The sequence below is a fragment of the Panicum virgatum genome, chromosome 3K, assembly GCF_016808335.1.
Source record: "Panicum virgatum strain AP13 chromosome 3K, P.virgatum_v5, whole genome shotgun sequence".
NCBI classification, from domain to species: Eukaryota; Viridiplantae; Streptophyta; class Magnoliopsida; order Poales; family Poaceae; genus Panicum; species Panicum virgatum.
Window position 1 is genome coordinate 47,456,632 of NC_053138.1, and position 23,773 is coordinate 47,480,404.

The 23,773-nt window shown below is 44.1% G+C and overlaps 1 protein-coding gene across 2 annotated transcripts in view; it reads right to left on the reverse strand.

Moving 5' to 3' along the window:
- The window catches only part of LOC120699385 (probable LRR receptor-like serine/threonine-protein kinase At3g47570), a 94,783-nt gene that overhangs the window by 66,503 nt on the left and 4,507 nt on the right, over positions 1-23,773 (reverse strand). The window contains exons 2-3 of one of the 2 annotated variants that reach the window (XM_039983360.1): positions 891-2,387; positions 126-760 (exon numbers count right to left, since the gene is read on the reverse strand). In XM_039983360.1, coding sequence (XP_039839294.1) covers positions 369-760; positions 891-2,387 — 1,889 coding nt within the window. In that variant the 3' untranslated portion in view covers positions 126-368. Of the gene's footprint in view, positions 1-125; positions 761-890; positions 2,388-23,773 lie in introns of those variants that run through there. The other variant, XM_039983361.1, reaches the window with a different exon arrangement.

Sequence of the window (23,773 nt, forward strand, 5' to 3'; positions counted from 1 at the left end):
CAAAACGTTAAATGAAGACCCTGCTTGTTTCACCTTCTGGCCAATTTTAAATGGTCGATTTTGAGAAATCCAAAAGGATTTTTGATGGGCATCACATTTTGTAGTAAATGCTTGCACATGAATGATTATACGGATCAGCCCATCACAGCAAAATATAACTCACAACTTTAACCTACGACAGTACGGCACCCACTTATTGGTGTTACATTTATGGGTTATATTATACAAAAATTACTACTGTAATCAAATACAAGCCTATGTATTGTAGCGCCATCCACACCATATGCAAGCACTTCTATTACTTTGAAAACCATTCTAACTTCCCTGCCTTCAATACTGCTTCAATTGCCAATGTCACCGAAAATTTGTTATGTTTTCTTTGCACAACAGGAAAGGAAATGTTCTTTTACTGCAAGTACCTCACTATATACATCCTGTATGTTTGGCCGATCTTTTGGTGCTTCTTGGGAGCATAGTAACCCGAGGTTCAGCAGTTGCAGAATACACTTCTGAACCTCTGTTTCATTGTCTTGTTCCTGTGATTCAGTAGGACTGCTATGATCCCCTACAATCTCTCTGCTGAGATCAGTATCCAGGATATCGCCAATTTGAGGCAGTGCATCCTCAACATATTTGTGTAGGGTGAAACCATCATCAAACAATTCATCGGTTGGGCGTTTCCCGGTGAGCATTTCTAAGAGAACAATACCATAGCTATATATGTCACCCTCAGTTGAGATTCTACTGCCCATGCCATACTCTGCATTATTGTAGGAAGCATGTTATAAACCGAATTTTAGTTATGCCAACAAGCTAGGTTGCACATAAAGCATAGTGTCATTGATGAAAAAAAGATGAATATATATTGATGAATAAAAGCATAAGCTCACCTGGTGGGATGTATCCCACTGATCCTCTTGGTCCAAACAAGCTTGTTGAGTTTTGGTGCCCACCATAAGAAGAGAAACCATGGAGGAACTGAGCGAGCCCAAAGTCACCAACACGAGCAAGATTGTCATCATCAAAGAGAATATTGCTTGGTTTCAAATCGCAGTGAACCATGGGAGGGACACTCCACACGTGAAGGTACTCTAAAACAGAAGCAACATCAACTGCTATGCCGATCCTTGCACCTAAGCTTAGACATCCATATCTTGACTTAGTATGAAGGTGGTCTGCAAGGGTGCCCTTTGGCATGTACTCGAGCACCAGGGCTTTGAACTCATTACCTAAAGGATCGTACGTTGAGCATGCAGTGATCACTTTTACAAGGTTGCGGTGATGGATGTTTCTTAAGGCTCTACATTCTGTAAGAAAGCTTTTTGATGCACCAGACTGGCCAAGCTTGAATACTTTCATAGCAAACATCTGACCTTCTCCATCAGGGAATGAACCTTTGTAAACTACGCCAAACTGCCCCGAACCAATCATGTTGGCAGACGAAAATTTATTTGTCATTTTGCTAAGGTCATTATAGGATCGAATCCTCGGTTCCTTTGATGATTCATGCATCAGACGTGAATCCTTTCTTGTTCTCTTCTTTAAGAAGAGGGCAAAGAGGAGAGAAACGGCAACACTGGGCAATACAATAGCCAAAACATAAACCGCGACTCTGTTCTTCCTACCAGAGTGTCCCATAGAACATAGTGGGAAGTGCAGCGATTTCGTGCTTGTGCATAGACTTGGGTTTCCCTGAAGAAAAAGTCTGCTTGTGGCATTGGCAAAAATTCCTTTTGTAGGGATTGGGCCGTCAAGCTTATTGAAAGATAGATTAAGGTACTCTAAGCAGTTGAATACCTCAAAAAATTCTGGGATTTCACCGGCCAAGTCATTTTCAGAAAAGTACACCTCTTTAATGCCTCTCAAGGTCGCAAGAGAATATGGGATTTGTCCCTCAAGGGAGTTCCCTCCGAGGCGAAGCGCCTGCAAGAGTTCACACGAGCCGAGAGTGGATGGGATTCTTCCCGAGATGTTGTTGTCGGAGATGTTCAGGGATTTCAGATTGATAAAGCTGCCGACATCATCTGGGATGGAATCTGTGAGTTGGTTGTGTGACAAGTCAAGCAACCAGCTCAACTGGTTCAGTTTACCAAATAACCCATCTGGTATGGGCCCGGACAAGATATTAGAAGAAAGGTTCAATGCCAACAAATTTTTGCATCCAGCTAAATCTGCAGGTATGGCTCCGCTCAAGTGATTTTCTTGCAAATAAAGTTCACTTAATCGGCCCAAATTACCAAATGATGCTGGGATGTTTCCATGGAACCAGTTCTTCGATAGATCCATGGCATACAAATTGTGAAGCTTTCCAATAGAAGCAGGTATAGGCCCAGTTATCTTGTTATCTTGGAGATATAGCATAGAAAGGCTAACCAGATCACCAATACCTGGATTTTTTTTATTTTTAACCCTTTTTTAATAATATTTTAATTTCAATCCATATTGGTTTTTATTTGCAGGAAGTAGCCCGTTTGGTCGCGCCACTTTTCCCGGCGCGACAGATAGCCTCTGTCGCGCCAGTGCATGTGGCGCGACAGGGTGGACACGCTGGCGGCCCGAGCCCGCACTGCACCGCGTCGGCGCTGACGTGGACCTCCCTGTCGCGCCACATGCACTGGCACGACAACGTTGTCGTGCCAGGCGGGTTGGCACGACAAGGCCAATGTCCTGGGTCCGCGCCGGCCTCTTCTCCCCCACCCTCTCTTTCCTTCCCTCAGTCCTCCCCGAGCAGAGTGCGTCCAGGGCGACGCCGCCGGCCACCGCCCCCCTAGATCCCCCCCCCCAAAATCCGGCGTTTTGGAGGGGGAAAAGTGGGGGGAAACGTTCCCCACCCTTCCCCGAAGGTATCGCTCCCATTTTTTCCTCCTTTAACCATGCACATTTGTAGATATTAGCGATTCTAGGTGATTAGGGTTTGGTTTTTGATTTGAAAAATAATGTCGTAGTTGATAGGTTTTTCATGATCAGTGCTTTAGATGATGCGTAGATGGTACTCTGCTCTCTATTTGGACATGAGGTAGTATGTGCATGCATCGATTAATATGATTTCTAGGATTGAGTAGTGTGGATGTTAATATGGGTTTCACCCATGAATACTAGGCACAGTGAAGAATTGTTATTGTAGTTGATTTCTTTGTATAAGTGATGAAGGTACTCCGATTTCTTTTTTGTTGTAGATGGACGAATTAGTTCGGGTTTTTCATGGTGGTATGGTTAAGGAAAATGGAGAGTTTGAGAATATGGTAGAGGATATCGAACTGTTCGATAGTCCTCCATTGTTAAAGGATTTGGTAGACCGGGTGGTTTCAAAACATTCATGTGGAATTGATGAAATATCTCTGAGGGGTAGATTTGATTGTGGTAAAGCTAGAGCAGATTATGTTTTGATGACATTGGAATCTGAGATGCATTGGAGAAAGTACAAGGATATAGTAGCTCGTGCAAATGTGATTTGTTTAGAGGTGGTTGTTGAATTAACCCGTAGAACAAGATTAGAAGAACAAGTTGGGAGAGTAGATGAAATTCCATTTCCTATTGAGAATATGACTCAAGAGTCAACCTTTGTAGAAGATGTCCCAAATCCCACTTGTGCTTCGGATTACGATATGGCAGTCGCTTCCGATCATTTGGGGCTAGATAGCTTCGAGGAACAAGATGACATGGATGCTGCAGATGATGATGATATTTCTTTAGCTTCGGAGGACAGTGAATACAATAGTAGTGATGAGGACGATGATGGTGAAGACACCAGGGTAGAAGAACGGGAGGGTAATGGTGTAGAGGCCCAAGTAGAGCAGGAAAATGATGCCGGCGATGGAGCCAACGCAATTGATGATGATCAACAATTTATTTATACCACCGAGGAGTTGCGCATATTGAAGTTAGCCCACGTTGAAGTCCCTGCGGTATCAAATGCTAAGGAGCTTAGCAGGATCGATAGAGCCATTTGTGATTCAACTATTTTTGAAAGTGAGTGTGTAATTGATAGTGACTGTCCGGAGATTCGAAAGGGCATGAAGTTCAATTCCATTCCAGAGTTGCAGTTTTTCTTGGCTGATTATGCAGTGCGTCACCACCGACCATTTTATGTGGTTCATTCAGACAAGAGGGTATGCTACGATGTGCTATGCAAGCAGGGATGCCTTTGGTGTGTTTGGGCATGTATCGTTAGTGGCACTGGTCAGTGAAAGATCACCAATGTAGAACAGCCTCACACATGTGCATCGTCGAAGCCGAAGCAAGTTCATGCACAGTGCACCGCACGTTACCTTGCTCATCGGATCCTTGGTATTGTTCAGAAGGATAGCGACACCTCAGTTCCATCGCTTATGGAGTCTATTTTCGCTCTAAGTTCTTACCGGGTGAAGTACTCCAAAGCGTGGCGTGCAAAGCAACATGCTATAGATCTGTTGTGGGGAGATTGGTTAGAGTCATATGCCAGGGTGCCCAGGGTGTTGACGGGCATGTCTCTCTTCAATCCAGGCATAAGATGGTTCACGTACACGGGAAACATGATGCTCCCTCATAACGGAGTGTACAAGCATGTTTTACAAAGGGTGTTCTGGTGTTTTCCCCAATGTGCTGAAGCATTCCAGCATTGCCGACCTGTGATTCTCGTGGACGCACATTCCTGACGGGTAAATATAAGGGGGCACTAATGATGGCCGTTGCCGTGGACCCTGATAGGCAACTAGTCCCTCTAGCATTTGCTTTGATCGAAGGAGAAAACAACGACAGCTGGTCTTGGTTTATGAAACTGGTGCGGCTGTATGTGTTGGGTCCCTTGAGGCAAGTTTGTATGATATCTGACCGGCACCATGGTCTCCTAAACTGTGTTAAAAAGCACATGGATGGATTTCCACCTCATGTGCATAGGTGGTGCATGCGACACTTTGCAGCAAATATGTGGAGGCGTCAGAAAAAGAAAGAACTAATTGGGAAACTAAAGTTGATGTGTTCAGTGCGCACGGAGAAAGCTTTTGAAGAAAAACTTGCTGATTTAGAAAAAGACATGAATGAGAGGGCCAAGGAGTGGTTGAAAGGTGAAATGGTGGACAAGGACAAATGGGCTCTTGCTTATGATGACGGGGGGTGGCGGTATGGTATCATGACCACAAACAACGCTGAGTCAGTGAACAATATATTCAAAGGTATTCGATCAAGACCTGTTGCTGGCATTGTAGAGTTCTCTTTCGAAAAGTTGAACGAGTACTTCGTCGATAGATGGGGGAAAGCTCGGAGTTTGTTGGACAAGGGTCAACAGTGGGGACTAATAGCGCATGAACACCTTGGGGATGCCGAGAATAGATCGGTGAACCAACTTGCAGCGCCTTACGGGCCTGAAAGAATGATTTATGGTGTTAGAGGAGCAGGTGGTACAAATATAGGAGGTGAGAGTCATGGAGGACGCCATTACAAAGTGGACCTCAGATCTGGAGACTGTACTTGCATGACTCCACAATTGTTACACCTTCCATGCTCACACCTAATAATGGCATGTAGGGCCTGCGGTTTTTGTTTCAAAAGCCCCACTTATTTGAGTCCAGTTTCTACGCTCGGTCGAACACAATCAACATATGGGAGTCCAGTTTTGAGCCTTATCTCGATCCATCCCAATGGCCCGAGTACAAGGGAGTAGAGTACGTGCCGGATGCGTCGCTATTGAAACCTAAAAAGGGAAGGAGGCAGAAGAAAAGGCTCAAAGGTGACATGGACAAGTCGCAAGGTCGGGCTAGTGCGGACTATGACACCGGTGATTTCGATGAGGACAGGAGCCAGAACCGTCGCTCCAAGTGCCATAGATTTTGTTCTCAGTGCAAGTGTAAGAAGAAAAAAAATCTAAACAAAAAAGAATGTCCACAACAAGTGTTAGAAAGAGGACTAGGCATATCACACGGAGAGAGGTACAGTAGTTTGTGCTTAGCACAAATATTAATATATACATACAGTGTTTTGCTTATCATTATTAATTGGGTTTGTCTTGGTCTTTATTTTTGTCTTATACTCATCAAGTTCTGATTCATCATTGCAGGATGGCGCACCCCACGTTCCCACTACTGGAGACGTTCTACGACTCCAAGCACCGAGCACATGTCCTAGTTGACCGTTGTAGGGTCGAGATGGCGGACTAGAGGGGGGGTGAATAGTCCTTTCTAAAACTAATTGCGCCGGCTAACCGAAACTTATGCGGAATTGAAACTATTCGCTTAGCCAAGACTACACCCCTCTAACTATAACTCTAAGGCACCTCCAAAAAGATCCTACACAAAGCAAATGGAGTGCCAAGCTAGTAAGAGCTCTCTTAATAAATCTAATGCCAAGACACACAAGCCTAAGCACTAGTACTTCACAAACCGCGGGAGCTCCTACACAATTCTAATGAGCAAAAGCACAAAGCCAACCTAAGCTCACTAGATGCTCAAGGACAAGGATACACAATCCAAATCCAAGAGCTCAACTTGATTAGTTACACAATCTAAGCAAGAGCAACTAATTAAGCTACACAAGCTAACTAGATACACTAGGATCTCTACTTCTAGCTACACAAGCAAGAAGAAGATTTGCAAGCTACACAAGCTAACAAATCACTAGAGAGTAACTACACAAGCACAAGATATATATGAATGTAAATACAATGCTTGTGATTTGGAGAAAGCAAACCACCGAGAAGAGTAGACAAAGTTGACACGGTGATTTTTATCCCGAGGTTCACTTGGTTGCCACCAAGCTAATCCCCGTTGAGACAAGCTCCAAGGTTGCCGCCGATCCTCTTGCTAGTGGTGACTCTCAAGTCACACTCTCCCACGTGGAGTGCTCACACCGAGCTCTAGCACATGATCCGGCCGGACCACTTGTTGCTTTTCACGTCTCGCTCAACTAGAGTTGCTCTTCGCGGCTCCCGCGGGGTGAGCACAATACCCCTCACAAACTCTTCCCCGGAGCACCGCACAAACTTCTTGCGGGCTTCAACGGAGTCTCTTGCCACCAAGCCGTCTAGGAGGTGGCAACCTCCAAGAGTAACAAGCACACCGGCTTGCAACACGATCACCTAGTGCCACTCGATGCAATCTCTCAAAGCAATCGCACTAGAATCGCTCTCTCACTCGATCGGATGAATACTATCAAGTTAGAGTGAGTAGAGGGCTCTCAAGCACTCTCACACATGGACACTAAGTCCCCAAAGTGCTCAGCACTCACAAATGGCCGGCCACACCCTCTATTTATAGGGGGAGGCCCCAAACTAGCCGTTACACTCAAATCCCGTGAAAACTGAGTTTTCGCGGACTGTCCGCCTCACAAAAACCGGACCGTCCGCCATTTAAAACCAACGGCTAGAACTGCAATGATTATGTGTCAGAGTCGACCGTTAGAGCCCCGGGCGGACTGTCCGCGCCCCTGGGGCGGACTGTCCGCGGTTCAAAACGTCGAACCAACCGATTTGCAAACGTCTCTGACCAAATCTGGAAGTTACCGGCGGACTGTCCGCTCCCCAGGGGCGGACTGTCCGCAGTTCAAAACGTGAGCACACACAGAAACCGCAGTGTTTCTGTCCCAGAAATTTCAGTAGGAGGCGGACCGTCCGCCCCCAAGGACCGGACGGTCCGCAGGTCATTTTGGGCACCCAAGACAGAACAACCAAGTTTCTGCGCCCGTTTCAGCTTTTAAAGGCGGACCGTCCGCCCCCATGGACCGGACGGTCCGCAGGTCATTTTGGACCACCCACAGAGCCAAAAACGGTTCTGTTTGAGCTCAACCGAGATAACGGCGGACCGTCCGCCACTCAAGGGCGGACCGTCCGCAGGTCTAGCGGACCGTCCGCAGGTCTATTTCCAGCAGAAATGTACCTCGGTAAAAACGGCCATAACTCTTAGCTCCGATGTCCAAATTAGGTGATCTTGGACTCTATGGAAAGCTAATTCAGAGGGCTACACAACCCAACTGAATACTTGATCCAAAACACAATGGATCAAAGCAGTATTCCACTCCAAGAGCCACCTAATTTCCGGAGAACACCGAAAAACCTTTCTTACTTCCCAATGTTGATCAACAACAACTCCAACACTTTCTCCTTTGCAAATGTGCCAACACAACCACGTGAACAACACCATGTGCATGTGTGTTAGCATTTCACAATCATTTTCAAAGGATTTTCACTTGATCTCACCACGCCACTCGATCCTAGCTACAATGCAATGTTAGATCGCTCAAGTGGCACTAGATGACCGATATGTAAACAAGTTTGCCCCTCTTGATAGTACGGCCATCTATCCTAAATCCGGTCATGCACTTCTCTACACAACCTTTGACCGGTGAAATGAAATGCCCTACAAGTCATACCTTTGCCTTGCGCATTCCATTTCATCTTCCCAAATGTTGATGCCACACAAGCACCAAACTCCATCAAGCCTTTTGATCATCTTCATGAGTCAACACTTGGCTTGATCTTCCTTGAATGATATGATCCACTCCATATCATCACATGACCTCTTTGGTCCATCGATCTTGACCTTGCTCGCTCTTCACCGTTGCCTCGGTCCATTGGCGCCAAATCTTGCCCAAGCTTCACCGCCTCGCGGTCCATCGCTTCAAAGCCTTGACTTGCCCTTCTCCATTGCAACCGGTCCATCAAGCCAAGCATTGTCTTGATCTTCTCCACTTTGGTCACATGACTCCATGTCATGTCTCATATGCAATGAGCTCCTCGATCACACTATATGAGCATAGCATCAACCCTTAGCCATTTCTCCACCATGGCACATGTTGCTCATACTAGTGTCTTTGTGTGGACTAATTTCCTGTGTATCTCAACATAAACACTTATTAGTCCACCTAAGTTGTCACTCAATTACCAAAACCAAACAAGGGCCTTTCAATCTCCCCCTTTTTGGTAATTGATGACAACTCTACAAAGATATGGAAATTAAGCATATTCCAAGCTAGCACTTCACACATGTGTAAATAGCTAACTTGGTTTGGATTTTATGTTTCTTATCCACCATTAAGACCACTTGTAAAGATTGGATAAGCACCATAAAAAACCGACTTGGTAGTGATAACTCCCCCTACATGTGTGCTCAAGAGATTTGGTTTTAAACTCACACACATGCATAAATATGAAATTTGTGGGATTGTTATCACTACTAAGTGATGCTAAGGTATATAGGATAAACCTTTGAAGCGTGATACCAATTTGAGTTGCATCCTTGGAGTTCATTCCTTAGCATCAATGAGTAACTAGACATTCATCAAAAACTCAAGATACCTCATGAGATCAACAATATTAGCAAGGCTCTTGATCCATTTGTAAAAAAAATGTCTAGCTACAATCTATGCATGCTAGTTATCAAATCATCAATTAAGTTCTATGACTAGCATACATCACACACAAGCAATGCATATATAAATTTTAAAACTTATGCAAATGCAAGCAAGCACATGAATATGCACATATCAAATGCAAACAACTAAGTTCATGAGCTTGCTCCCCCTACTTGTGTGCTCCTCTTGTCCAAGAATATTGATCCTCCTCAATATTGCCCCTCTTGATCCATGTCCATGATCGTACTCTCATCTCATCTCTCCCTTTGTCATCCAAGGATAATTCATATCTTTGTTCATTTCTCTCCCCCTTTGTCATCAATGACCATAAAAAAGGGCCGAAGCCACATGAAATTTGCCATGTGAAGATCAATGGCCACCACTTGAAGTTGTACCTCTTGTACTTGTAGGGTTACCACTTGGATACCCCTTGTAGGCAATCATATGAAGCGTTTGTGGTTTGATACAAAGAGTTGGACTTGGGTAGATGGTTGAGTCTTGAATCTTCATTTTTGATGGACACTTTCAATTTGATTGGAATTGACACCACTTGTAACAACAACATGTGGAAGCATGAAGATCACCTTGAAATGCCACATGTAGGATACTAGTAGGATCCTTGACCTTGATACTTTGTAGTGGGGCTCCTCCCCCTATGTCAAAGAGTTTTGTCAATCTACTTGAATCTTGAGCTCTTCTTGATGAGGATAGCTTTCTTGATTTGAATTGATCACTTAAAGTTGAGGATCACTTGTGGAACCACCATTGTTGTACTAGATCTACTTGAATGAGTACCACTTGTATGACCATGTATATCACTTGTAGAGATACAATGATATACCTTTTGTTGAATCTAGTATCATTTGTAAAATTATGATGGATCACCTTGTGGAATTTGACATTGATAACCAATTCTTGAACTAGATGGTTTCCATGAGCTTCTTTCTTTTTGACTTGATCTGGACTACTTGCCCAAATAATTCAACTCGGTTTGAACCAATGACAAGCTTCTTCACACCTCATTCTAAGGGTTATCTTGACAATGTTGAGTTAAACACTTGAAAGCTCATTTTCTAGATCAACTACTTGGGTTTACTAGCTCATGAACATGTCATATGTTACCACTAGATCATATCAACCATAGAAGCAATAGTGGCATCATAAAACATTTAAAAATATTTTATTTTTCATGAAAGATCACTATATATGACTATATGCACTAATCATGTCCTTAGCATATAATGAATGCATATGTCAACCAATTTCACCTTGCTATGTTGGAGTAGAGGATAGTCATTAGATTCCGATTTAGTTCTCCAACTAGCATCATGAAGTCCAATTATAATAGCTTGGTGAAGACAATGAATACCATCCTTCACCCATATGAATTTAGGATTATTTATAATCAAGTGCACTATCTTGTTGTGGTTGACTTGCTTCTTCTTTTTGATCTTTGCTTGCTTGAGAGAATACCACTTGAATATACTTGAACTATCATGAATCTCTCTTATGTTAGGTGTTGCTTGCTTTTCTTGATCAACCCATTCGATAGCTTCAACTAAGCATCTCCAATGACTCTAGACTACCACTTCCATGTCGGCCTTCCAAGCACCTTGCTTGTCCATCCCACTCTTGGACGGTCCGGCCCCTCTCCAAGGAGAAGTGATCTCTCCAAGAACCATTCTTGACACTCACTTGAATGACTTTGATTGATTGATCAAACTATGGACTTGTCATAAAAGAAATCTTCACATCTTTCTTTAAGTCATTTTCTTTCTTTTTGAGCTTGGTCTTGATCTTTCAATTAAGTGCCAAAAGTGTGACCCAATACTTGTCATGCTTCTAGCTCCTCTCAAAACCAAACCTAGGTTCCTCAACCACTTGTAACGATGATTCCAACTTGAGGACCTTTCAATTTAAGTGACTCAAGATCAATCCAACATTTGTCACTTTTCTGGCAGATTTTGTACTTCTCAAAGAATACATCAAATCTCTCAAAGTACACATTGAACTGCCACAAAAAATTGTGGAGCTATGTGGCACTAAGTCATCTAGTAGTCATAAAAATTTGAGCTTCAATGCTTTTCGAGATTGCTACCAGATTTCACAGATTCAGTCATAGGTGCATGCTGAAAACTGCTGCACATGCATTGACAAGATCCACTCCAAAACCAAAGTATTTCTCATCATATTCTCATGAAATTTGTACAGCAACTAGTACCATAAGTGTAGGGCATGCATACCAAATTTCAAACCAATCCAAATAGATTTGATCATCCAACTATGGCTATCTTCTCAGCTTGCTCAGATTTTCAATAAAGGACAGATTTTGAGCAAATGAGCTAAACTTCATAAAATTGAATCAAACTTGATGTCAACTTATTTGAATGAACTCACAAGACATATATCTAATCATATACCATATTGAAGGTTATCTCATGATCATATCCATTCAAACTAACTCAATTTTGATTACTAACCATTTAATCCATTCAATCATCTTGTAGCAAGAAACAAGAGCATATATATCCAATTCAAACATCTCATATGCACCCAAATGAATGTGATCAACTAGAGATATACCTTTGTAGCTGATGATAAGTCTAGCTGTCAGGATCCTCCTTTCTGTCCATTCGCGGACTGTCCGCGATATCCTAGCGGACCGTCCGCCTTTGAATTTTCACACCGCCGCCCGACTGAAACTGCCTCTGGCAAATACTGCCCAACACAGGCGGACCGTCCGCGGTCCTTTGGCGGACTGTCCGCAGTGTATTTTTGCGGTTGACAACTTCTCTGCAGAGCCTCTGGTGGACAATCCTTATGAACGGCGGACTGTCCGCCCCATACCCGCGGACTGTCCGCGCTACCAAAAATCTGACAAGTCTGAATTCTGCCAATTTTCTCAAATCCAACTCCAATTTGGGATCATTGCTCATATAAAAATCCAAAAATCTCAAATATTGCATGAAAACCTTCAAGAGACTCATATGAACAAGTTACAACAAGAATTCAAAAATAAAATGAGTAAAATCATGAAAACTCATAAATGGCTCAAAATTGCTTCAAAAAATCAGAAAAATGAAACAAAGAGTATACATAAGAACCAAATGTCATATGTACTAGTTTTCAAATCATTTTTGAGAAGTCAATGACATTTAACTCATTTTCCAATATGCAAAATGATTTTTCATCCAAAACAAGATTCAACTCAACTAAATTTGCAAGCCATCAAATATTTCCTACAAATCATCACAACTAGAATAAGACATTTGTATGTTGTAGTACTTGGACTTCAATGTTTTGATTTGACATTGGGATGAGAATAGCACTAGGCTTTAATTACTTGACTCAATCACATGATGAACAAGATAAAATCAATTGAATGAAGCCTCCAATGTCATTGGTACCTACACACATTTATCCACGTTTTGATGGTACCCAAACTAGGTTGGATCCTCTCAAGTTAGGAGCAACATACTTTGGCAATGCCTTAGTATGAATAGCGGGATATTTTGCAATAGTAACAAATGAGGTACCATTATCATCCTTTCTAAGCATAGTATTTGCATCAATTGAAATAAGCTTAGAATTGTTACCTAAGGGACATGAATAAGCCATGTGTCCCCTTTCCCGGCATAAGTAGCATCTTCTCTTTTGTTGAGCCTTTTCTTCCTTGCTCATTTGATGCTTCTCATTGCCTTGCTTCTCATTGTTTGCTTGAGTCTTCTTCTCAAGCTTGCTTGGGCAACCCGAAGCTAGGTGACCCAATGTTGCACAACTATGGCACCTGATGTGAGCATGTGGATTCTTCTCTTGAATCTTGTTTTTGCTCAACATCTTGGTATCTTGAATGTGAGTTGGATGCCTTGTTCTTGCCTTGCCACCCCTTCTTGTTCTCTTTTTCATCATATTCAAGTCATCAAATTGATCATCATGGTTGATCTTGACTTGAAGTTGGGGTGCCTTCTCTTGCTCAACTTGTGGCTTTGGTTGAGGTTCTTGTTGCTTCACCAATTGCTTGGTTGGGCACATTGAGGTGAGATGACCCCAAGTGCAGCACTTGAAGCATTTGACATATTTAAACTTCTCTTCTTCCTTCTTCAACTTGAGCTTTTCTTTGTTGGGGCAACCATTTGCAAAGTGTCCCATCTCATGGCATTGAAAGCACATGAAATGAGATAGCTTCATTTCTTCTTGCTTCTTCATCTTCCAATTATATTTATTCTTGCCCCATTTCTTTCCTTTGGCTTTGCTCTTGTTGGAACCAATGCCACTCATGTCACCGAAACTTCTTTGATTTTTTATTATGCTTTCAAGGGTGACTTTTGATTTTGTCCATCTCTCTATTTTGTTGCTCAAATACTTCACTTGACTTTGGAGCTCTTTGTTTTCTTCTACAAGGTTAGTCTCATATTGCATAGTAGAAGAAGAACAAGTATTTGAAGTACATGGCATAAACAATAAATCATCACATGAGGTGGATACATGTTTCTTACCTACATCACAAGGGTTAGCAATATTTTGCAATTGATCCTTTGACCCATGTGATGAGCTCTCACTAGTTTTAATTACTTTACTAGAAAGCTTGTTAGTGAGTAAAGCATGGTCTAGTACCAAATTCTCATGAGCAACACTAAGCTCCTCATGAGTCAATTTTAGCTCCTCATGTGAACAACTTATGACATAAAGTAGATGCTTTTGTTGTTCACATGTGTCTTTGAGAAAAGAGTTTTCTTTTTCAAATTTGATTGTTTTGACTAACACTTCCTCAAATAATTTGGTCAAGCTAGCATATCTACTCAAGAGCTCATCATATGAATTAAGATCAATCACATTGCAATTTGATACCTTTGTGTCACTTTGTGACATGAAGCAATGTGGAGATGGAGATGAGCTTGAAGTAGCAATATCATCCGTACATGAGCCAACTTGATCATCAAATATGCTTGGAGTAGAATTATAATTTGCAACACTTGAATCATCACCATCAATTATATCAAGTGAGCTTGTTGTAGTTAGATCATTATCATCATCATCATCATCACTTGACCATGAGGTGGAGCAATCTTCCACAAGTACCATGTCGTGAATATGCTCACCATCCTTATGCACTTCTTCCTTGGCCTTAAAATCATCATCATCATTGGAGGCCGCCCCATATTTCTTATTGAGATAACTCCAAATCTCGTGTGCGGTTTTCATATCCATGATCTCATCAAGTATACAATTATGCAAAGATCTAAATAAAATGTTAGTAGCTTGGATATCTAGATCTAGGCATTTCTCTTGTGTTGGAGTTAGATTTCCTTCATCTAACACATGAGAAAAACCTACATCCACCATCCACCACATTTGAGGGCAAATAAATTTAAAATTGCATATCATCCAATTTTTCCACAGTGCAAAGTGTGTGCCATCAAAAATGTGTGGACACTCAACATCTAGCCCATAAGTCGCCATCCTCTCGGGTCGGTAAGGACCACAAATGAGAGACCTCGGCTCTGATACCACTTGTAGGGTCGAGATGGCGGACTAGAGGGGGGGTGAATAGTCCTTTCTAAAACTAATTGCGCCGGCTAACCGAAACTTATGCGGAATTGAAACTATTCGCTTAGCCAAGACTACACCCCTCTAACTATAACTCTAAGGCACCTCCAAAAAGATCCTACACAAAGCAAATGGAGTGCCAAGCTAGTAAGAGCTCTCTTAATAAATCTAATGCCAAGACACACAAGCCTAAGCACTAGTACTTCACAAACCGCGGGAGCTCCTACACAATTCTAATGAGCAAAAGCACAAAGCCAACCTAAGCTCACTAGATGCTCAAGGACAAGGATACACAATCCAAATCCAAGAGCTCAACTTGATTAGTTACACAATCTAAGCAAGAGCAACTAATTAAGCTACACAAGCTAACTAGATACACTAGGATCTCTACTTCTAGCTACACAAGCAAGAAGAAGATTTGCAAGCTACACAAGCTAACAAATCACTAGAGAGTAACTACACAAGCACAAGATATATATGAATGTAAATACAATGCTTGTGATTTGGAGAAAGCAAACCACCGAGAAGAGTAGACAAAGTTGACACGGTGATTTTTATCCCGAGGTTCACTTGGTTGCCACCAAGCTAATCCCCGTTGAGACAAGCTCCAAGGTTGCCGCCGATCCTCTTGCTAGTGGTGACTCTCAAGTCACACTCTCCCACGTGGAGTGCTCACACCGAGCTCTAGCACATGATCCGGCCGGACCACTTGTTGCTTTTCACGTCTCGCTCAACTAGAGTTGCTCTTCGCGGCTCCCGCGGGGTGAGCACAATACCCCTCACAAACTCTTCCCCGGAGCACCGCACAAACTTCTTGCGGGCTTCAACGGAGTCTCTTGCCACCAAGCCGTCTAGGAGGTGGCAACCTCCAAGAGTAACAAGCACACCGGCTTGCAACACGATCACCTAGTGCCACTCGATGCAATCTCTCAAAGCAATCGCACTAGAATCGCTCTCTCACTCGATCGGATGAATACTATCAAGTTAGAGTGAGTAGAGGGCTCTCAAGCACTCTCACACATGGACACTAAGTCCCCAAAGTGCTCAGCACTCACAAATGGCCGGCCACACCCTCTATTTATAGGGGGAGGCCCCAAACTAGCCGTTACACTCAAATCCCGTGAAAACTGAGTTTTCGCGGACTGTCCGCCTCACAAAAACCGGACCGTCCGCCATTTAAAACCAACGGCTAGAACTGCAATGATTATGTGTCAGAGTCGACCGTTAGAGCCCCGGGCGGACTGTCCGCGCCCCTGGGGCGGACTGTCCGCGGTTCAAAACGTCGAACCAACCGATTTGCAAACGTCTCTGACCAAATCTGGAAGTTACCGGCGGACTGTCCGCTCCCCAGGGGCGGACTGTCCGCAGTTCAAAACGTGAGCACACACAGAAACCGCAGTGTTTCTGTCCCAGAAATTTCAGTAGGAGGCGGACCGTCCGCCCCCAAGGACCGGACGGTCCGCAGGTCATTTTGGGCACCCAAGACAGAACAACCAAGTTTCTGCGCCCGTTTCAGCTTTTAAAGGCGGACCGTCCGCCCCCATGGACCGGACGGTCCGCAGGTCATTTTGGACCACCCACAGAGCCAAAAACGGTTCTGTTTGAGCTCAACCGAGATAACGGCGGACCGTCCGCCACTCTAGGGCGGACCGTCCGCAGGTCTAGCGGACCGTCCGCAGGTCTATTTCCAGCAGAAATGTACCTCGGTAAAAACGGCCATAACTCTTAGCTCCGATGTCCAAATTAGGTGATCTTGGACTCTATGGAAAGCTAATTCAGAGGGCTACACAACCCAACTGAATACTTGATCCAAAACACAATGGATCAAAGCAGTATTCCACTCCAAGAGCCACCTAATTTCCGGAGAACACCGAAAAACCTTTCTTACTTCCCAATGTTGATCAACAACAACTCCAACACTTTCTCCTTTGCAAATGTGCCAACACAACCACGTGAACAACACCATGTGCATGTGTGTTAGCATTTCACAATCATTTTCAAAGGATTTTCACTTGATCTCACCACGCCACTCGATCCTAGCTACAATGCAATGTTAGATCGCTCAAGTGGCACTAGATGACCGATATGTAAACAAGTTTGCCCCTCTTGATAGTACGGCCATCTATCCTAAATCCGGTCATGCACTTCTCTACACAACCTTTGACCGGTGAAATGAAATGCCCTACAAGTCATACCTTTGCCTTGCGCATTCCATTTCATCTTCCCAAATGTTGATGCCACACAAGCACCAAACTCCATCAAGCCTTTTGATCATCTTCATGAGTCAACACTTGGCTTGATCTTCCTTGAATGATATGATCCACTCCATATCATCACATGACCTCTTTGGTCCATCGATCTTGACCTTGCTCGCTCTTCACCGTTGCCTCGGTCCATTGGCGCCAAATCTTGCCCAAGCTTCACCGCCTCGCGGTCCATCGCTTCAAAGCCTTGACTTGCCCTTCTCCATTGCAACCGGTCCATCAAGCCAAGCATTGTCTTGATCTTCTCCACTTTGGTCACATGACTCCATGTCATGTCTCATATGCAATGAGCTCCTCGATCACACTATATGAGCATAGCATCAACCCTTAGCCATTTCTCCACCATGGCACATGTTGCTCATACTAGTGTCTTTGTGTGGACTAATTTCCTGTGTATCTCAACATAAACACTTATTAGTCCACCTAAGTTGTCACTCAATTACCAAAACCAAACAAGGGCCTTTCAACCGTGCCGATGTTAGTGTTACTGTTTCTCAATAGTTCAATTTAACTTTTTAGCTACCTGTAACGACTCATTTGTTCCCATATTAGGTGTTGGCGCCCCTCCGAGCACGTACACACTCCCCCCTTCGGTGGGATGAGCGGTATGTGTCGTGCCTTCGCCGGGCTGGGATGCTTCCTCTTGCTCGAGTGGTGTGTGCGGGCCTCCCAGCGATGGATGCGCCTCTGCTAACTACTTTTGTGGACCGTTGGAGGCCGGAGACACATTCTTTTCATTTACCTTGCGGGGAGGTCAGCATCACTTTGCAAGATGTGGCGATGATTCTTGGGCTGCCTTTAGAGGGAATTGCAGTGACCGGCATTATACAGACTGATGGCTGGAGAGATATTGTAGAAGCACTGATTGGGATTCAGCCTCCAGAACCACCTGAGGGGGTCAAGGACAGGAAGACCTCAAGGGTTAGCTCGGCTTGGTTGAGGCAGAATTTTAACCATTGTCCTCAAGGAGCACCGCAGGAGGCTGTAGAGTGGTATGCTCGCGTATGGTTGTGGCACATGTTTGGAGGTTTTCTGTTTCCTGATGGTTCGGGAAACATGATTTCATGGATGATACTTCCAATTATTGGCCAGCAGTGGGAGAACATTGCTCAGTATAGTTGGGGATCGGCAACTTTAGCTTGGATGTACCGGCAGCTTTGTGACGCATGTCGGCGGATTGCTAATGATTCAAACCTAGGAGGTTGTGCATACCTCCTGCAAATCTGGATTTGGGAGCGCTTTCCAATAGGCCGGCCGTACCGAGGCGAACTAGAGGTATTAATTAGCGTTACAATCTCACTTTTCGTTGGCGGGACATTAAATGATTTTTGGATAACCATAATCTCACTAGAGGTATTAATTAGCAGCCGTGGCCACACCATGATGAGGAGTCTAGGCCCACCGTTGCTTACTGTTGGAAGAATGTGGGAGCTGTAAGAAGGGATCCTGCACGCCGCTACATGCGTTACATGGACGACCTAGACTGCCTCACTCAAAATCAGGTTATAACCTTCATACCGTTCGGTAAATAAATGCTTCTGTCTACATGATTTCTAATGCGTACGTGGTATGTAGATCTTCTGGACACCGTACAGTAGAGCCGAGCTGGACGAGTTGGAACTGAGTGATATTTGCACACGCGATGCCGAACTGTGGAGGACTTGCGTGCCTTTGATTTTTTTTTTCTTTGTAGTCGAGATGCACTTGCCGCAAAGTGTCAAGAGACAGTTCGGCAGATTGCAAGACTTCCCTCCGGAGGCAATTTTGACGTCCCAAGCTTTGCATAGGTACATTTTATGCCTTCAAATTCATTTCTCTTTACCAATACTATTTCACTAATACACCGCTCTTATGTCAGTATTGACAGGAAGAAACGGTACACTGAGAATGATTGGCGTGTCAAACACGCACAGCCACTGGCATAGTGGGAACAAAGGCAAAGGATGCATCCGGAAAGTGGACCGACACGTAGGCACAACCATTACAAGGAGTACCTTCGGTGGCTTCATTCAGTGGCTAGAGTTTCTATCAAGCCACCACAATCCACTGAACCTATAGAAGACCACGCGAACACCGACGATGATGATGACATCATCGATGTGTACGATGATATCACTCGTGGAGGAGTTCAGCCCGAACGGGGCCCTTTGCAGAACTACATGGTACATCACGCTCTTTGTTTGATATTTCCTTACATTTGCACATTTTCAATTATTTTTGGACTAACTGAATTGAAATAGGCACAACAACTCGGACGCCTCGCTAACGAGGCTGGCGTGGCAATGGCTCATGCAAACGAAGGAGACAATGCTGGGGGCACTTTAGGGCATTTGTTGATGTTACTATCTTTCCTTGAATCCGAATGTAACTGTTTATCTGAAATATAGTTCAACGGGTAATGACTCACATATTGCTCTTTGATACAGAGAGTCCATCGGAGCTGCAGGCGGATGGCCGCTAGGCTCAATTGCATGGCTCGGCCAGACGAGGCATTTGGTCCAGAGGCCTCTGGTGCACGAACTTCAAGTGCACATGACCCCACTTCCAGCTTACGGACACCGATTCACTACGGTGCCGCAACCGCTACAACTCCTGGGCATTCCGGTTCGAGAAGCCGTTCAAGGACCACTTCCAGGACTGGTTCACGTGCCTTGTCAAGGGGCAAAGCTATCCAGTCATCCGAAGGTAGTGAAGAGTCCGCCCGCCAAGGCGACTCAGAAGATGAGGACCCAAGCTTTGAGGTGCTTAGGATGTCGCAAATGTTTGATGCTCCCCTAGGAGCGCAGACTCAGGGTGAATCGAGTCAGGTAAGCATGTGTAATTGAAATGTTCTAACTTAGAGGTGATATTGCATCATTATAAAGAAAACGTGATATTGTACACATTTTTAGTCTTCAACATGCCTCCATGTTATATATTTTTGTGCAGGCACCTCAGGATGCACCCGCTTATCCTCCCCGTCGGCGACAAAGGCGTTCTCGTGACCACACCGATGTTGGTAGCGCGAACGTGCTCGCAACAGTTCCTGGAAGGCAACGGCGGCGCACCGACCCTTTTAGCCCTGCCGAGCGTGGACGGCGCCATAGATGAAGGAGTACCGACACTTTGTTCCTAGATGTATTGTAAAAATGCTACCTAGAACCTATTTGTGCTTGTCATGGACCACTTTAGGTTGAGATGGATAAGATCCTTGTAATGGACTACTGTAGGTTCTAATGGACTATGTGCTTGTGTGCTGACGGCTCTCTATCTCTTTTTTGGTTGGTTTGAATTTATGTTAGTACAAGCCCCTCTTGCGAAAAACAAGTTTTATTTTTATGGGGTGGGGCAGTTTTGTTTCGGTTATTGAACCATTAGCAGCTTGAGCACCAGCAGCAGAAGCAACCAGCAGCGAGACAGCAGCAGAAGCAAGCACTAGCAACAGAAGCAAGGCAGAGCGGCAAGGTAGGAATTCTGTGCTTGTCGCGACACTCCGGGTGGTGCTACAAAGCTAACCTGTCGTGCCACTAGGAGTGGCGCGACCAAAAGGACCTGCCACGCCACCAAATGAAAAATGAAGTCCTTACTGGGCTTGGGCACTCAATGGCGCGATAGAGTAGGCTTGTCGCGCCAACACCACTGGTGCAATGGATGCCCTGGCGACAGTGTGGCCACGCTGGTGGCCGGCGATGACGTGGCCCTCACTGTCGCGCCACATGCACTGGCGCGACAATGTTGTCGCGCCAGGCGGCCTGGCGCGACAAGGACAATATCCTGGGCCCGCCGGCCTCTTCTCCCCCACCCTCTCTTTCCTTCCCTCAGTCCTTCCCGAGCAGAGCGCGTCCAGGGCGACGCCGCCGGCCGCCGCCCCCCAGATCCCCCCCAAATTCGGCATTTTGGAGGGGGGAAAGTGGGGGGAAACGTTCCCCACCCTTCCCCGAAGGTATTGCTCCCATTTTTCCTTCTTGGTGATTAGGGTTTGGTTCTTGATTTGAAAAATAATATCGTAGTTGATAGTTTTCTCTTGATTAGGGCTTTGGATGATTAATATGATTTCTAGGATTGAGTAGTGGGGATGTTAATATGAATTTCACTCATGGATACTAGGCTAATATGATTAAAGTGTACATGTGCTTTACCTAATATGATTGCTTAGAAATTTGGCATGTAAATGCAGTTCCAATTTTTTTTTGAAAAGTGTCATGCAGTTCCATTTCTTTTAAAACTGTCATGTAGTTCCATTATACACAACTCCAATAATTAATTTGTGCCAGTTATTCTCCCAACTCAGTTATTTTGTTCTTGGGACTCAGTTATCCTTGTCTGACCACTCAATTATTCTGGTATGCGGCCTCAGCTATCCCCCCTCCCAGGTGCCTCCTCCAAATTCAAGACCGCGGAGAGGCCACCTCCACCACCTCCTCCACATCGGGCGAATCCGGTACCCCAGATCTGTACATGCATTTCTAATCATCGCATTCTACCTACAACAACATCAGCAAACCCAGATCCACCGGTGAAATTTGTCTGTGTTTGTTTTGGTGGAGCCATTGAAATATCAAAGTTCTCACCAAATCCTATGACATTACGGAAGAAGTTCTCCAAGATAATTAGCTGGTTAGGTGGGTGTCTGCCCTGTAGCAACTGTGCGACCCATGTCAGCTGCTTCTCCAGCACCAACCACGACAACCCCGTCGTCACCATCAACTACTATGGCAATACTCCAAGGGAAGGAGAAAGTAGTGGTCACGGTAGCCAGCTGGAAGGAGGAAGCCAAGGTCGCGGTAGTCAGCAAGATGCTTTGCCGGATCTTATATCGATGTAATTGCTGGAAAGGTCTTGTGAGATGGATTTTTGTTGCCTGATCTGTATGCATGTACATCTAGAGTATCGGTTTGCATGCTACAGAGTATGTGATTTGTGATGGACTTGTTTGGTGATACTTGTGAGCTTGGTGGTGGACTTGGTTTGATTTGTGGACTTGTGATGATATCTGTGTACTATATGTGTGATATGTGGATTTATTTGGTGATATATGTGATATTTGAGACATTTGTGTGATATATGTGATATTTGAGCGATATGTGTGATATTTGAGGTGTTTGATTTGCAGGAGCTGAAACTAAAAATAAAATTGAATATATGAAAGCTTTGCCGAGTGTTTTGGCTAAAACACTTGGCAAACAGGCCCTTTGCCGAGTGTTTTGGCCAAAACACTCGGCAAATCTGGATGCCGAGTGCCATCACTTTGACCTGTTGCCGAGTGCCATCACTTCTACGGTACGGTGTGTCTTCTCCTTAGGCGGTGTTACCACCTCCTCCTCATACGAGTTGCTCTAGTTAGACGACAAACCACCATCATCAATTTTAACCGGACTCGAGTTGCGCCATTCTTCAGTAGGCTTGGCCGCCATTGGAAGCTATGAACAACAGAATATATGAAAAGTACAAAAGAGTATAAGGAAATTGTAGAATCAAAGAGATCATTTATATATTCATGGTATAAAATATTTCTAACTCCAAAAAAATAGAGTGAGGCCGACCAGCCACGTGGCGGCTTTGTTTATTCTTTGATGTACATCATAGAGTGTCAAAATAATTCATTCATACTACAAAATACGCTGTCTCACAATTATTTTTGTCACTCTCTTCAGTTATCTTACATATTCACAATTACTCCCATATTCACAATTACATATCTTAGGATTTTTTTACAATTTTATATCAATTTTACAAGTTCCCTATTTTAATTTCAAACTTGAGTTGCATTTTTTAAATCCAAGGAGTCCCTCCTTTTCAAATCCTAAAAGAACCTCTGAAGTAATAATCCTAAAGGCCAATCCTAAAATCCTAAGATTGAGTTTGCATTTTTTAGATTTTTCTACAAATTGATATCAATTTTACAAACTCGTTGAAATGGATTTTGTAAACCCTAAACCCTAAATAGGGGCTGACCACCAGGGCCAACTGGTCAGTGCCAAAACAGTCATTGTGCAGGCAACAGTGCACGCAGTCGTTGTGCAGACAGAGTAGGCTTGTCGCGCCAACACCACTGGCGCGACAGATGCCCGCTGTTGCGCCATTGTGTGCCCACGCCCAGTAAGGCCTGCATTTTTCACTTGGTGGCGTGGCAGCTCCCTTTGGTCGCGCCACTCCCAATGGCGCGACAGAGTAACTTTGCTTTGCCACTCCGAGTGGCGCGACAAGCACATCTCAAATTCGGCCAGCTAACTACCTTGCTGCTCCATCTCGCTGCATGCTATTTACAACAACATTTCAAATTCAAAGTATTTTCGTAATTTGTTCGCATAAATGCTTATCGACATCTGTTGCACCTATGATTCGGACACCGAAACATATTCTAATTAAAAAACATTGAGCATGGACGTCGCTCAAAACTTCAAAACCAACAAATTCGCAATAGAGCAGTCTTGAACAAATGTTGCTCCAAATTCTGAAATCTATAACTTTCATACACAGCTAACACAATTCAATGCTATTTTCTATTTCTCTTGCATAATTTTTCAAATTTGAACAGAAGATATACTTAAAAAAGTACTCAATATTCAAAAGATCTAAAATATTTCCACTTTCAAATTCAACGTGCTTTGGCATTCATTTTCAAAAAAAATTATTTATAAGATTACGGTGCGCAATTGTTAAGT